General features: G+C 40.4%; 6 protein-coding genes across 6 annotated transcripts; 3 read left to right on the top strand and 3 right to left on the bottom strand.

Annotated features, from left to right (window-relative positions):
* Window positions 1-772: 772 nt before the first annotated feature.
* On the bottom strand, window positions 773-2,125 carry BEWA_035260 (hypothetical protein; the record flags this gene model as incomplete). The annotated part of the gene is made up of 1 exon (XM_004832885.1): window positions 773-2,125. One exon carries the CDS (start codon window positions 2,123-2,125, stop codon window positions 773-775), a length of 1,353 nt encoding a protein of 450 aa, XP_004832942.1.
* Window positions 2,126-4,111: 1,986 nt separating this feature from the next.
* On the bottom strand, window positions 4,112-5,012 carry BEWA_035270 (conserved hypothetical protein). Its single transcript, XM_004832886.1, has 2 exons — window positions 4,677-5,012; window positions 4,112-4,563 (listed from the first exon to the last, which is right to left on the bottom strand). Exons 1-2 carry the CDS (start codon window positions 4,837-4,839, stop codon window positions 4,385-4,387), a joined length of 342 nt encoding a protein of 113 aa, XP_004832943.1. The 5' UTR covers window positions 4,840-5,012; the 3' UTR covers window positions 4,112-4,384.
* Window positions 5,013-5,762: 750 nt separating this feature from the next.
* Window positions 5,763-8,567, bottom strand: BEWA_035280 (conserved hypothetical protein). The gene is made up of 3 exons (XM_004832887.1): window positions 8,510-8,567; window positions 6,270-6,560; window positions 5,763-6,204 (listed from the first exon to the last, which is right to left on the bottom strand). Exons 2-3 carry the CDS (start codon window positions 6,555-6,557, stop codon window positions 5,779-5,781), a joined length of 714 nt encoding a protein of 237 aa, XP_004832944.1. The 5' UTR covers window positions 6,558-6,560; window positions 8,510-8,567; the 3' UTR covers window positions 5,763-5,778.
* Window positions 8,568-8,636: 69 nt separating this feature from the next.
* Window positions 8,637-10,546, top strand: BEWA_035290 (hypothetical protein; the record flags this gene model as incomplete). The annotated part of the gene is made up of 7 exons (XM_004832888.1): window positions 8,637-8,727; window positions 8,818-8,920; window positions 8,955-9,041; window positions 9,717-9,828; window positions 9,889-10,165; window positions 10,232-10,341; window positions 10,435-10,546. Exons 2-7 carry the CDS (start codon window positions 8,836-8,838, stop codon window positions 10,544-10,546), a joined length of 783 nt encoding a protein of 260 aa, XP_004832945.1. The 5' UTR covers window positions 8,637-8,727; window positions 8,818-8,835.
* Window positions 10,547-10,930: 384 nt separating this feature from the next.
* BEWA_035300 (signal peptide containing protein) lies at window positions 10,931-11,800 on the top strand (the record flags this gene model as incomplete). The annotated part of the gene is made up of 1 exon (XM_004832889.1): window positions 10,931-11,800. The coding sequence occupies one exon, from the start codon at window positions 10,931-10,933 to the stop codon at window positions 11,798-11,800; it is 870 nt and encodes a 289-aa protein (XP_004832946.1).
* Window positions 11,801-13,142: 1,342 nt separating this feature from the next.
* Window positions 13,143-15,002, top strand: BEWA_035310 (ABC transporter, ATP-binding protein family member protein; the record flags this gene model as incomplete). Its single annotated transcript, XM_004832890.1, has 1 exon — window positions 13,143-15,002. One exon carries the CDS (start codon window positions 13,143-13,145, stop codon window positions 15,000-15,002), a length of 1,860 nt encoding a protein of 619 aa, XP_004832947.1.
* Between the last annotated feature and the right edge of the window lie 145 nt (window positions 15,003-15,147).

Genomic DNA, 15,147 nt, shown 5'->3' on the forward strand with positions numbered 1-15,147 from the left:
AGAAGCGAGCACATTCTCCTTCCAATTTGTTCCTTTTGGCCAACATTCCCCAAAGTACAGAGCCATGTAGACCTCCAGGACCCTTGTGATCTTGCCCATTGTCGCATGGCTCTCTGAGAGGTGAGAAATCCCGGCCAAAAACTGACGGTAAAGCTCTGCACGAATCTTGCGTACCATGACGACAACTTTGTCCTTCCAGATGGCAATTTCTTCGTCTAACTTCGAAAATTCCTCGCTGTCCACACTTGTTTAGGTGAAATTTGTGGGTAAATGATGAACGAGACGATACCTTTTGGCCAGGAAACGCCAAGGTTCCAAAATTCTGGAAATTCTGGCCATAAACCCTAAATACATCGCCTCGGCGTTGATATATATTAAAGAAACGATGGATATAAAGCAAATCTACCGGATTTGCACGTCTGGTGGACATTATAAAGACTGATAATTGACGACAGTAGGGACGGCGACCAGCTACTGTGTCTACCCCGAAGAATTAAGGAAGATATAGATTGGCAAATTCGGAATAGTGACCCTAATGTGAAGTTTTTTGCAATGGGTATATACCTAGGAGAGTATAAGGAGTGATAGAATTTCAGATTTTACCGGCACGACTAGATGCCAATAGGTTGCCATGTACTAAATGTGACTGCACAAGGTCTCGTTAGTACAACAACGAAATTTTGACTTGAAATTGTGGCATATTCTACCTCATCCATCCTTCTAGACTTCATAGTGGTCGTCCTCTAAAGCTTTACATCTACAATGTGCATGTCTAGCGACGCAAGAGCATCCTCAGGAGCCTAAAGGTTGAGTCCAGCACTTGACAGTATCCCCTGTAAACTGCCCTTTCGGCCTGTGTTTCTCTGCCTCGTAAGATGGAGATCACTCTGGCCTTTTGCAACATCTTCTTTCCATTGCATTTATCTACGGGAGATGTAAATTCACCCTCCCTTAACCTTGCCAGTTCCTCCACACTGTACGGTTTCTTAAGTTCTAGATGGCTCACTCCCTCAATGTCTGATTTTTGCCCTTGTTTTGAAACGAATTTCAAGAATTGTTCCAAGAGCCCATTAGACCTTTTACCCTCCATCTCTTTGAGGGTTTCCTTGTGCATGTCAAAGATTATATCACAAGTGTTCAGTCTGCTAACATCCTGCCATTTACCGCCTTGGCATCTCAGTATAGATTTGCAGTCTACGTTCCTCATCATTCTGAACCCAATGATCAGGAGCTCCCTCGTTTTACTCGTATGTATCGATACATGCGTACATTCCCAGCCGTCATGTCTTTTCCAGATTAGCTCGTTTCCATAAATAATCCTTTTCACATAATACTTATCAAGTGGGCACATCATTCCGGAATATGATCCGTATCCCTCCCGCTTACCCTCAACTTCAAAAAACTTCCAGTCCGGATTTAAAATGTTCATGGTCACTCCCATTCGTAGGGGCGGAGGACGCATGAAATGAGAAGCGAAAAGCATGGGCACTATATCCATGTAGCTTCTAAAATGGGAATATCCTATGTTATCGTGATAGAAAGGAATCTGGTAACGTCTATTTCGTCTAGGGGGTGGAGGGGCGATTTCCTGAATGAATGTGCTATAGTCTCTAGAGACTGCTTCTTCCCTGTCTATTGGAGAATAAGATGGTATTTCCGGTTCTAACTTTTCGTTTTCAAGTGCACATTCTCGAGATTCACCCTCAGATTTTGCCATTATAGCATCGAGTATCTCGTCGTACTCAAATCTTGTAATGCCTTCCCACAACCCCTTTGTCTTCTTGAAACACCTTGCTACGTTCCTATCACCTGAATGGACAATTACAGCAATAAGAGTATCTTCTTTGCTTTTGAATGATTGTGCAAGGATAAAGCGTTCGCCGTATTCAGCTCTCCAAATTGATTGACCATTGTCCTCAACTGAGACTATGTGAAAGCCATCTCTTGGAATATACTCACTATACCTTACCCCTTTGTCCAAGCCCTCATTCTTTTCTATTTTTGATTCATCTGTAGCAAATATATCGAGAGTAATACCACCCTGTTTAGTCCCGTTTTCATCTTCACCTCCACAATTAGACAATCGGAATATGGACAGGATGAATAACAGAGATAGTACCCTCATCTGTACAGTAGATTATTTATGGTAAATTTTGCGTCTGTAGTGTGTAACACAAATTTTTGGAGGTAACTTTCTATTCCAAAGACTGCATGCGCACCCCACCGGTACAAGATATCATTTAGTGTTTTGCGATATCCTGAGTAGTCACACCGCATATTTCCAGAATGGGATACTAAAGGGAATATAAAGAAATAAATAAAGGCATAATCCCGGATCCATCTCATCCAAACAGGCACTATTAATCGCATAGACATTCTGACGCTAAGAATGAACACACCTGGAGGACTTTAGAAGCACAATGAAAGTTTACACCAAGATAATGAATCCTCCAAATGTGGATAACACTATAACCATATCTTCAATATAATACCGTATACTTGAACTATTTGACAAGTTTACATATCAGCTATGTTATTAATATAGTACTTTTGCTTTTTAACATCTCTATCTGCTTGGGCCTTAAACCATCGGTCCTCATAGCCATTGCCCCTAATTACACCGTCCCAACGGTAGCCTGGTTTGATAGAGAATCTATTTGGAACACCAACAAAACGACACTTTGGTGCATCATCTGTAAAGTTTTATAACGATGAAAAGCATGGGAAATTTAAGTGACCAATGTTACAGATAAGATTAACAAACCTGTATCTTCTTCTACTGTGCGTTTTGCCAGAGGATCACTCCATCTCTGTCTGTTTCTGAGTTCCTGATCGTATAAATCGTCAATATCATATCTGTAATCATTTTGTTCAGCCTTTTAAATCGTACCTGTTCAGGGGTTCCGATGCAATCTTTTCTTCCTCTCGTTTCTTCTGTTCCAAGTTTTCTTTTTGTACTAACCCCTTTCCCCAAACTAGTTCCTAAAGTGCCAACATGTATAAGGAACCAATGTGTGTTGGTTTGGTGGAAGGTAAACTGGATGTAAACGACAAAGTGAGTCCTAATACTACCTGATAGCAGATTCACTGCATTAATGATTGGCCTATCCATCCACAGGATGAGTGTATTATCTTTAAATTATCATTCTAGTGTACAATACTTCTGCCATTATTAACTAGACTGAGGATTAGGATTAGGAGATTCATTCATTTTATCAATCTTCTTTGAAAACTCATCCCAGGTAATCCCCTTCCAGGCTCCACCAGCCTTCTCAAAACATCCTGTAGAGAGTATTCCATTAGTCCCAACTTCTAGGTAAAGAATTGTTACGTTATCCTTTTCATGAGATTCAGCGAATAGAAACTCGTACTCTCCAGAAGATTTCCAAAGTTGAGTCTTACCGTCAAGAATAGAAGTTATTTTGGAACAATCTTTCGGAAAATATCTCTTGGAGTTTATTCCATTATCATTATTTTCAGATACTTCTATATTGGACGCATCAGGATCGGTAAGATCAAGAGTAACTCCATCCTGTTCAGCTGATTCTTCCGCTGCCACATCTTCTACCTTTCTACCATTACGTCTACGAGTTGAGGACGGTCTATGCTCTACCTCATGGGCAGTTCCGTTGGACAGATCCCACACCTGTTTCTTTCCAGTCCATGCGGTAGATTTGTACGCGTCTACCTCATCTGCAATATGACTAGTCACAACTCCATCCTCTGTATAATCGTCTAGAACCTCGATGTGGAGTCTGTTGCCGGAAAATCTGGATCCTGTGCAATGGCAGAATCCTAGTAGACAGGTTGCCAGAATAACGGAAGAGACCTTCATCTTCCCTCTAACATCCATCCACTAGGGTACACCATGAGATACTTGATAAGGATGCAGTGTATTAGCCCCGTAAGATAAGTGAAGGGATGGAGAGGAAGAATGGATGAGTAAACAGACCCCATGGCGGCCAGGAAGAATAGACGCGTTCTAGGTCTGCAGTAGCATTCTGGGATTATAAAACATTATACATGGCTTATAATAACAGTATGTTTTCTATGGAAGTCATTCTATTGACTATCTACCTCTACAGAGGATACTTTAGACCAACTCTTCGGAGATCACTTTTGAGGTCCATCTTGCACACACCTTTAAATTGAGCATCTCAAAGTCTGCCTTCTACACCTTATTCATCCCGGAATCACTCTTCCATCTCAACCTGAGGCCCATTCCTTTTCTTCTCACCCACTCTTCTACTATCCTCCATCTGTGTCACATTCCAGGTACCTGTCCTCTCTGTAGACAACTCATGGATGATATTCACTATCACAAGATTATTCTAAATAGTAGTTTATACTCTGGCCATCCTTTGGTCGTTTACATCCCTGTGGTTTAACATACCTGTTTTGGCTCATCCTTTTTACTTTTCCCCTTCTTTTGATTAAGAAGCCACTGCTCCTTTGTAATCCTTCTGCCGCTTTTGTCACGATATACAATCTCTTCGTCATCCGATTCAACGACAGTTCTTCTTGGAGGCGATGGAGATTTTGGTCTCTCCTGAGGGAGTGCACCTGTAAATGAATGTTTCCGGTCTACACACGCCGTCTGTGAGTAATTGACGGACTCGGCAACTCCCAGAGTTTTGTGTCTACCCGGAAGAATAGGGAAAGATATGCAGACTTACGATTGAATTCATCAGCGTTGACAATGACCGGTCCTTCATCTTCGGAGTCTTCTCTAAACTCGTAATGGACTTCTTCAAAGAGTTCAGTCTTCTTCTTGGGTACGTATTTAAAGTCGTCTTCCTCCAAGACCGTCACATTTGTGGCTTTCCCGTGCCTTTTCATTTACAACTTTTGGAACTTTTCTTCTATTTTACATTTAAAATCTGCGATATGATACGTGAGCCGCTATGTCGTCCAGTTGTTGGCTCTTGCCCACCAAGTCGCTCCCCGGTCAACACAACCGTCCTTGAGGACTTTTTACTTTATGTCCGCAATGCACACCCAAATATTGGCGTAAAAAGGCCAAGTGTACCTCAAAAATTAATTATAGGCGCTGATTTTTCCGGATTCTGCCATGTCCCACACAACGACCTCTGCGGTGTCCTTCTTGGTTATACGCTGTAGATTAGAGGCCTTTATCCCATTGACGATTTGGCGTCAATTTCTAGTCTAGAAAATGTTTTTGGTAATTTTCCACCGGCGTTGAATTTTCTTCTTTTCCCACTTTATTTTCTTCTCTGCCAGTCACTTTATTCTTTTTTCAATCACCTACTTTTTGAAAACATGAGCGCTGTTTGTATCTTTTTGCACGTCTTTGATACCTACTTTTTGGTTTATACCCTGGCTTTGCTTGTCCTTTTCTTGTTTGGCCTCTCACATGAAAAGGTCACCAAGTTCAGCCTATACCTCGGGTCATTCAAATTGCTTCTTAATGTCTTGTCGTTTAGAAAGGTAAACATCTACATAGGCCTGGTTTACACCTTTACACTTGTCTTGGCATACAGAGGAGACCTCACTTTGGGGCCTGCCAAGGTCCTTTACAAGAAAGTGGCCTAAATAGCCACTTGATTTTTCAAATTATTCATGTAGATTTACATTATAAGTACGGATGTGATAGTAGGAGTGGAGACCCCAGGGAGGAAGATTTAGGCGCTACCAAGGGTACTTACTACTGACAAACACGACCGTAAAAACTTTTCGGAAGAGACATTGACAGCTTTCCCATGGGAACAAAGAATCCAGCACTCACGAATAATACCTTTGGAGTAAAAAAGTAAAAATTTACATTCTCTTTTCTGCTTCTTTTGGCAACATTGACGGATATACTCCCTCTGGGAGTTGTTGCTCCTCTTCCTTCTTTTCTTCCTTTTCAAGTCCCTTTAGAATCTTTAGTGCGAGAGGATCGTTTTCGCCTTTAAATCTATCCCTAATGTTCTGCTTTGACAGGGATGGGTCATGTCCAACATCTTCGTGAAGGTAAGGACATTCTTCACCTCTGTTGCACAAATTTCTTAGCCAAAATGTGCAAACACGAGGCTTGTTTCTGCGATAATATGGAGCCGTTCTGGCAAGTTTACTGAGCATTTCATTTGGAGCTGATTGTGCGGCTACATCAATTTGCCCATTTTCGAGTTTGTTTAACTGGTAATTGAGATTGATCTTGGAATCTGAGAGCTCAATACCTCCCTTTATAAATTGATCGCGGACCTAAATGTCAAGTGTTTACCGGATGTGCATTATTCTCCAAGAGGTAGAAGAGCGGACAAACAAACCTGTACTGGAAGTCCATATTCCAGATCGAATAGACATGTTTGGCATAGGTTCTTTGCCTTTGAGCAATTTTGACAAATTATTGTCTGCTTATATCTGGCCTTTGGACCAGGCTTCCAGCGAAACATTGTAAATGGCCTCTCGCAGATTTTACATTCTTTTCCAGATCGTTCCCTTAGCATCCTAATCAGAGGATTCGGACCCAGACATGTTTCACACAAAGTTGGGAACTCTGATGCCTCTGCACTTAATTTGCGCACATCTCTACGAATACCTAACCCACGCTCCATTGCCTAAAAGTTTTTGTTGTGTTTATGTATGAAAATTATGAATATCGGTTGGAACTGTAACAGTGACTAATGAACCGAGTGTTTATGGAAGGTACAGAAAATCCTGAATAGTCAAAGGAAGATTTAAAACCACCTTCACCAGCAGGTCCAGGATTACCAGCAGCTCGTTGAGATGAGTCTTCATCCTTTTTCTCTTCCTTAGTTTGGGATTCTTGTCTTAGCCCTGGATCTGATCGTTCTAGTTCAGTCTCTTGAGGACAGTCTTGTAAGCCATTACTACGATTTTTTAGTTCGCCAACAACTTTATTCCAGGTTTTGCAATCATTAATATTTTCTGGTGTTATGTTAGGGAAGTTGTCCAAGACCCTTTCCCATGTATCACTACCACCACTCTTGTACCATCCAGAATCTTGGTCTCCATTATTCCCGACATAGATCAAGATAGGTTCCTTTTTATCACCAGAATATAAAGCAGAGATCTCAACTGGGCATTCCATGGGAAAGTTCAATTTAGAACCAGATATCTTCTTCCTATTATCACTATCAGCAGTAGAATAAAATTTTATATTAGCCAACTTATAACCATCTTTAACTGAATGCTTGTAGGCTGTAATAGCTATTCTTGAATCACCATTTAATGATATATTTTCAGTTTTAACGGTGACCTTAGCACCTTTATCTTTACCTCCATGATTTTCACAACAGTAGCTTCCTCCTTCAGATATATTCTTGCTAAGATCCAAAGTAACCTCACCATGGTGCTCACAAACGAATCCGTCTAACTTCTTAACAAACTTCTCTGTGAGGGTGGATATGGAATTATCTTTAGAGCCTTTGAGATAAAATTCACTGGACCCAGCATCTTCTCCCCATTGGATACCATTTCCACCTTGATTATAGTACCATTTGGATGGTCCACCAGTACGTCCGACAAACTCAAACATAACAGGTGATAAACTATTCGCTGGTGATGAATAAAGTCTGATTTCTGGTGGTGCCTCGCTAGGAGTAGAAAAGGTGACAGGTTGGCCATTCAAAGTTACTCTAGATATCCTGGTATCTTTCTCTACTATTGATTTTATAGGACGTAGTAACATAGTTACTCCCAGGAGGAGGTAGAGGAGAGATGGTAGATTCTATATTTCTAGTCTTTAAGCAATCCGATTTTGAGTCCTTGAGAAGGGAACCTGTATGAGAGTTTATTATGTTGAAAGGGATGACATTGTTCTTAAGGCAATTTTGATCATCAAGTGCATCTAATTCACTTTTGCCAGATAGTATACCATTCCAATCATTGCCACCACCTTTGCTATAAGTGTTTGCAACGCTATCACTATCAGTAGTGATTCCAAGTAAGATTGGCAGACCGGGGTTACCATTCCAGTAGTATACAGAGATGTTATCTATGGGATTTTGCAATCTTCTTATCCCTTCTCCATTACCTAGATTATTAATTAGATTGAATGTTCCTCCATCTCTATCTTTATAGGTGTATTTTGTAAAACCATTCACCAGCTTGTTTTTATCCTTTGTAGCCTCTATACCGGGTATGTTACTACCAGTAGATAGACATGCCCAATCAACATCTTCCTCTGGACTCTTTGTAAAGTCTAAATGTAATACGTGGCATCCACTCTCGCTCATCCTCCCTCAGAACCTCAATCTTCCTTATAATATAGACCTTAAACAAGGTAAAATTCCCTTAAACTCGGCCAATACCAGGTATTTTGTACATTTTACCCTCTTATGCAGATTACCAAGGCCTTCATGGGCATTCTAAAGATGTCAACGGCCTCTTCTTGTCGCAATAACACCAAATAACAACTAATAAAATCCTAAAAGCCTACACAAGACCTCATTTATCGCAATCTAAGAGTACTTGTTACTTCCATCCATTACATTCGCATTTGGTCACGATCAGCCCATCCCGTAGAGTTATTACTAATACTTACCACAAATTATCGCGAAATAAAGTCTATAAACGCCTAAAATTGGCGTTAAATGGAGAATAAAGGGAGTCGTTGGGCGCCTGGTGTTCTGGTGAGTAGCTCTTGGCCCAAGTTGATATTTTCGGCACACATTCGCTATTTTGGCTTTACAGTGGATTAATCATCCGTTTGGCTTCACGAGTTGCATGTTATAGGTTACCAGTCACCCGTTTTTCTTACCGGTTAGTCATTCAGACTTTAAACACGTTTGGACGTTCACACTTTGGATTTTAAATCACACATAGACTTTGACAAACTATATTTCACCATAGGAACGAGGGAATAGACCAATGGAGGACGCCGAGGGAAGCCACTGGCTCTGCTTCTGCAGTCCGTTTACGTGTTTTCAACGCAAGTATCGCAAGAGTGTCGATGGTAAGTTGTCTAAGCGGATGAATGAATCGCTCAGGATCCATCGTTACCATCGTAAAAAGGGTACTCACGTGCTCGTCGTATGAAGAAGACGACGAGGAAGAAGAATCACAGGATCCTCTTGGTAAGTTGAATGCGGAGTATACGGAGTGAGTATGATGCTGTCGATGGCATAAGCCAGAAGCAGCCTGAGTGAGTAGAGGGGTCTTGCGAGTATACAGACTATAGGAGCCTGTGTATGCTCCAGATTCTTGTAACTGAAAGGAGTGATGGTAATTATGAACGTAGTAAATAGAGAATGATTCGCATAATTAGTGGGAAAACAAGTTAATGACACTGTAACTGCAGAAAGCACGTGAAAATGGCCCATCCGAACACATAGATAGGCGTAGAATATAGCTGATAGACCGTGCCCATTTATAAGTAGAGAATATTGCGATCATCCTATAAGCTCTGACTAGAACAATACACAGTTTTAGAGTTGACCTGATCGCCATAAACGGATACTACTTTGACAAGCTCGTCTATGGGACCCTTACAATCTGGGAAGGTGCTGAAAATGAGGAATGTAAGTACTTAATGGTCCACTATGTCTATAGTATACCAGCATTTGCATACCTCATAAAAGGACCCTCTTTACAAGTTGTAACATTGATGAATTGTTCATAGGCTCCGTTTTTACATTGGTGTAGAGATAAACACACTTCATGCTAATTTAAAAGGCACGATCACTTCAAACTACTGCTTGCCCGTATATTTGTTCCAATGCTCTAGATAAGATTCATACATTACTCTTTAGAGGTTTTAAAGAACTGCTTCTCAAATATAAGATGTATAAAGAACGAAACCGAGGTGTTACAGACAAAAACCTACTTTATAAAGAGATGTGTTACCAAAGGGAATCCTATAATGTGAGTATACGATAAATAGCAGGCATAGGGTCAATCCCCTGCTTTACACTTAACATTTAGGGAATACATTACTAATGGAGTTTTGGAAGGGCTGCCCTTTGCTAATTTAGTAAAGGGTATTGAAGTATTGCTGGAAGACGAAAATGAACAAGAAAGTAGTGTATTATCCATAGGATCTCCAATATATCTCGATTTATTCTCAGAGATACACGTTAACAAGGATCTCACAAGAGAGGAAATTACTGAGGCCATCACAGAACATTTGACAGATAAATATAATGCGCTGAATGATAGATTGAAGGATTTACAACAGAATTGTAACGCTTTCGAGAAAAAGGTATGATACTATTGAATACCATGTGTTTAATCTAGTGTATTTTAAACTTTTAAACATTATATTTAGGCATGTAATCAATTGGAGGATTTAAGAGACAAATTTTTGGAAATTGTAACTTCCAGGGGAGGAAACTTCAAGCTCTCAAAGTCAGACTTTCAGACAATTTTAAAATCCAGGTATGTTTTCCTTCTGTAATCTTCAACAGATCATTTATTCTCATCATTAATCATTGAATGATCTAAAATAACTATTTCTTCACGCATGCACAGCAATCCGGAGTTGGTCGATGAAATATTCGAGACATTGGACAAGGATGATAGTGGTGTGGTAGATTGGGGTCAATTTGAGCTTAATTGCAGCACACTAATTTGTGGTTATTAGACTGTTTTATGCCAAGTGAAAATCAACAAACAACTAGATATGTAGATAAATTAGGGTGGAAGTATACACCACAATATGAAAACTCATATTTGGCAACTTATTTCTTATGCCATAAGTCCGCAACTTTTTGAGAATAGATAAAGAACGTTTTTTTAAAACACACACTGAGCTTTAAAAGTCCATGTAATCTTTGTGTGATATATACTATATTCAGAAGACGCTTGGAGAGATTCATATTTCAGATCCAGCTATAGGCTCTGAAAGCCTGTGCAAGTTTCATCCATGTTCTGCGTGCTTTAGAGTTTAATGCGGAATAAGACAATTTAAATTTACCATAGGTTATCTGGAAGACTCCATAAAAGAATATCAACCTTGGGATGCATCATGAATATCTGGATTTTTTGGGCATGCGTATCAGCTGTCTCTGTATCCTGCACAAAACTAGACATATCAAAGCGGATAATCCCCTCGTTGGCATCAAAAGTAGACTATGATAAGGATGATCTCCAATACACTGTATATATCGCGTACTTTAATGCTGTAATAGACAAACTTTCTGATGGACCACTGGTATTGTGGAGGGCAAATAAGGGTGAAAAGCTCTTGCAATTTACGATATATAGGCTTCATGGAGAGAGAATAGTTGCTTATATCCACGTATCCGGACGATTAGAGAATAAGTTTCTATACTTCAAGTATAGGGATAGCCGGTGGGTGGAAATTCCCAAGGATGAGTACTGCATTCTGCTGAGTGACGTTTTGTCCTCACGCCAATTTATCATAAATAGAGATGTGGAGGATGATATTGTCCATGTCTACGAACATGACCTGTTTGGGATTCCTGCGCGTATCTTCATTTCAGACGACCGTTACAACATCACAAGTGTCGTCGAAATTAAAAGTTTAAAGGCAAATGAACCTACAGATGACGAACAACTTATACAAAAGTACGAGTCAAGTCTATCGCTAAACGAAATAGGTAAATCTATGGAGATATCAAGTATACTCTGGAGAGCCAAACGAGGGGAAAGATGTACATTTATAGTCGTGCATGGAGACCCTTCAGATCAAAAATTGGTACATATATTCATCCAGCTTGTGGATAACCACAAGGTTCTCTATTTCGATAAACAGGGAGACAACTGGGTTGAGGTGAGAAAGGACCAGTTTTTCGAAAAGCTACAAGAGTTAGACGAGCAGTTTGAGCAGAGTATAAAGGACAATTGTAACTATAAAGCAAGAGATTGTTGTTAATCCCGAACATCTACTAGTGACTTTTGGCTTATCACGCGACAAGTTTGTGCCATCAAGGGTCTAATGCAGATTTCTAGTCCATAAATACGGGCATTACGCCTGGAAGCCGGTATCTAACGACAAAAATGGACACTATATACATACACTAGCCTATATAGATAACACAGTAGCGACGCTACTTTGCTGTTCTGGACCCTGGGTCAAGCAACATCCAACGTAGCCACTAGACGCCACGTCGTCGAGATGAAAGAATGAAGAGACATAGATATAGATGAAAAGATATGCAATAAAACATCTTGTGTTTATAATACATTTAGTACAAAGTCTATGAGGAAGGAAGAGACGACGTCGCAAATCGGGATAATTATCACCACTAATCTCCATTATTTTCTCAGCCAGAGGAAAATTCTTCTTAAACCCACCAGTTTTCTGTTCATAACATTCAGTCAGTGTCATTAATGAATGAGGATGTTGTAGACATGGGAGTATCATGGAATTAGGCAGGAGACACCTTACACATTTTGGGCAGTAGCCGGAAGAAGGACTTTAGCGCCACAGAGACTTGGATTTGCAAACGTAGCGTATAAAGTGTCACTGGAAGAGATTTCAGAGTATTAGGACGTTCCTGCAGAAGGACTAGTCACTGCCCTTTTATCATCAAGACCTAAAGAGGTGCCCCTTCTCTTGCATCCAACTGGAGAGTAACCGAAGTATTGACCTATAGCACATCAAGCAAGGGCCATAGAGAACCATCTGCTATAGCCTATTGGTAGAGGAATAACGATTAGACATCCAGGAGTCCATGGAATACTAAAGCTACATTGAGGGTTAATTGTAAAGGAGAGTCTTCCTAGGGACTATATATAAGCCGTATGACTAGTGGAGAAGTCTATGTATATCGAGACGTCCATCATGCTAGACACATTAGTTGGGTCTTTCAACTACTTCATTGACATTTATGAGAACTAAAGACTGAAGGTAGCAACTCTTAGACAGGGTACTACACATTCATCATACTAAACACAGAGCTGCATTCACTACCATATTTGCACATTCCCATAGTGTAATTGAGAATCTTAAATAGTGCCACAAAACTTTTGAGTCTGCTTGGTTTCTGGAGATACCCATGTAGGGATACTTGTTCATCACCCAATCCTCGATAGTATCCTCCAATTATCTGTAACACAATTTTGTTTTAAATGTTAGACTTGTTTACACCAGAATTCATCTTTTAACCCCTTGAAGGAGGAGGAAGAAGCTTCCCTATTACAAATCCCTGAGGGACACATTTACATGATAACACTCTCATTATAATATACCTTTGTAGAATCTAGTAATCACAATGGAGGAAGAACGTGCTACTCTGGAGAAGAAATACCACTTTTGGGAGAGTGAGGTGGAGCTGGTAAGGAAGAAGACCCTTGCTCCAGACGGAAAGAAGTTTCGCTATTTTGATGACAAGGGAATCTTCAACTTTGTCTTTATGGCATGGATGTCCAAATGGGTTAAAGCAACTGCCAAGGACTACTTTGATCCCTACAGGATTCACCCACTTCCACTGGCCGACCAGATTCTCAAGTGGCAACCAATTTTCTCAAAACACGTTAGTGATGGTATAGCCAGCCTGGAAGCATTTGAATACATGGGTAAGGATGGGCGAAAGAAAGCCCCCAAACCCGTAAAGTACATTCTTTGCAGAGCCATCTTTCTTCACAAGTTGCTTGGCCTATTGTCTGATAAAAAGTTCAAGCTCATTACACTACTCTCTCTGGCGTTTTCTATCATCGCTATTGAGTTATTTAAGGAAATTTGCATGGACCACATCAACTACTACGTGCAAAGACTCTCATTTATAATGGATTCAGCTGTCCGTCTCACAGTATTTCAACATGGACTCTGTTATAGACGCGGTAACTTTACTAATCTTCACTCCAGAGAGGATTATTGTAAGAGCATTATTCACGGGTGTTCCAGAGAGGAGGTATGCGCGGATAATCCATTATTGTGTCCAGTAAGGAGATACAAGAATAGCGATGTTACTCCTAAAATATACGCTTTAACTCTGAACGATCCATTCTACATCTCACTGTTTGTAGAGTGTATCTCTGGATTTATAGAGTTTCTTACAGCCTTCATTTACGGTATCATCTTAATGAGTAGTCAGTTTAATGTTAAAGCGCTCACTATCCTTATCATGTCACTTTCCTTAGTTGTTTGCATGTTCATTGTTGAGATCTTGAATGGGTTCCTCCTAAAGTATTATTTTGGAGTGAGGGATTACAGAATTACAAAAACTTTTGAAGTCATATCTAATCTTCCCTTGATCCAGAAAATGTCACTGGATGATACTGGTCACAATACTATAACAGAAACCAGGGATGATGAACTACTTCTCGTCATCATCCGTTTCTTTCTGTCTTTACTGAGCAAGGTTATATTTACAGCGATCACCTGTTTAGACGTTATCATTTTGGTTACTGACTTTGTTTCTCAAGTTAAAGATGCCACAAATGTTGAGAGTATTGACCCTTCGGGACTCTTGGCATCCATCTTTGTTATTATGAAGATTCTTGGTCCACTATATATGGTTCCCATTCACCTGAGACTTATGCTATTCGGGATCAATGCATTCAAAAGAGTAGAAGCCTTCTTGAGAACGTGTTCTCCAAACTTTTATTTACAGGATAACAAGTTTACAGGGAATGCTACTCTACCAGAGATTGGGCCAGGTAAGGATAAGAGCATACCCAAAGGACTTATGGTGATGTTCAAGCAGGCCTCTTTTGCATGGGTCAACAGTAGAAAGGATCTTCTTGACAACACGGGTACTACTTGTCTGAGAGACCTTGACTTTGTCCTAAACACTGGTGACCTTGCCATCATTACTGGTGCTCAAGGTTCTGGTAAGAGTAACTTTATCAAGGCTATCCTTGGTGACATGACTCTTGTTGAAGGATCAATGGCTGCACTGCCTCTCTCTACCAACATGCCAATATTTTATGCCTCTCAGGATGTATGGCTACAAAAGGGTACCATCAGGGCTAACATTACCTTTGGTCACAGATTTGATGAGGATATCTACAAGACAGTCATCAAGACAGTTGAACTTGAACATGACATATCGACTTGGGAAGGAGGTGATATGCGTAAGATCTCTGAACATGGCTACTCCCTCAGTGGAGGTCAGAGAGTCAGAGTTTGACTTGCTCGTGCCATCTACGCTTACCTCATCTTTAGCAAGGTAACTAGAGAGAGTGAATCTGAACATTCCTTCCTTGTAGTCCTTGATGACTGTTTCACTAGCTTGGATCCATTCGTGGCAAGAACCATCTTCAAGAACTTGTTTG

The sequence above is a fragment of the Theileria equi genome (assembly GCF_000342415.1).
Source record: "Theileria equi strain WA chromosome 2 map unlocalized gcontig_1105316255037, whole genome shotgun sequence".
Taxonomy (NCBI): Eukaryota; Apicomplexa; class Aconoidasida; order Piroplasmida; family Theileriidae; genus Theileria; species Theileria equi.

Bases quoted from the DNA above. Each gene is read 5' to 3' on its own strand.
- BEWA_035270 (XM_004832886.1), bottom strand. From the start codon at position 4,839: ATGAAAAGGCACGGGAAAGCCACAAATGTGACGGTCTTGGAGGAAGAC. The intron at 4,564-4,676 runs GTAAGTCTGCAT...ATTCATTTACAG, and splicing joins CAACGCTGATGAATTCAATC to GTGCACTCCCTCAGGAGAGA.
- BEWA_035280 (XM_004832887.1), bottom strand. From the start codon at position 6,557: ATGGAGCGTGGGTTAGGTATTCGTAGAGATGTGCGCAAATTAAGTGCA. The intron at 6,205-6,269 runs GTTTGTTTGTCC...CTTGACATTTAG, and splicing joins AATATGGACTTCCAGTACAG to GTCCGCGATCAATTTATAAA.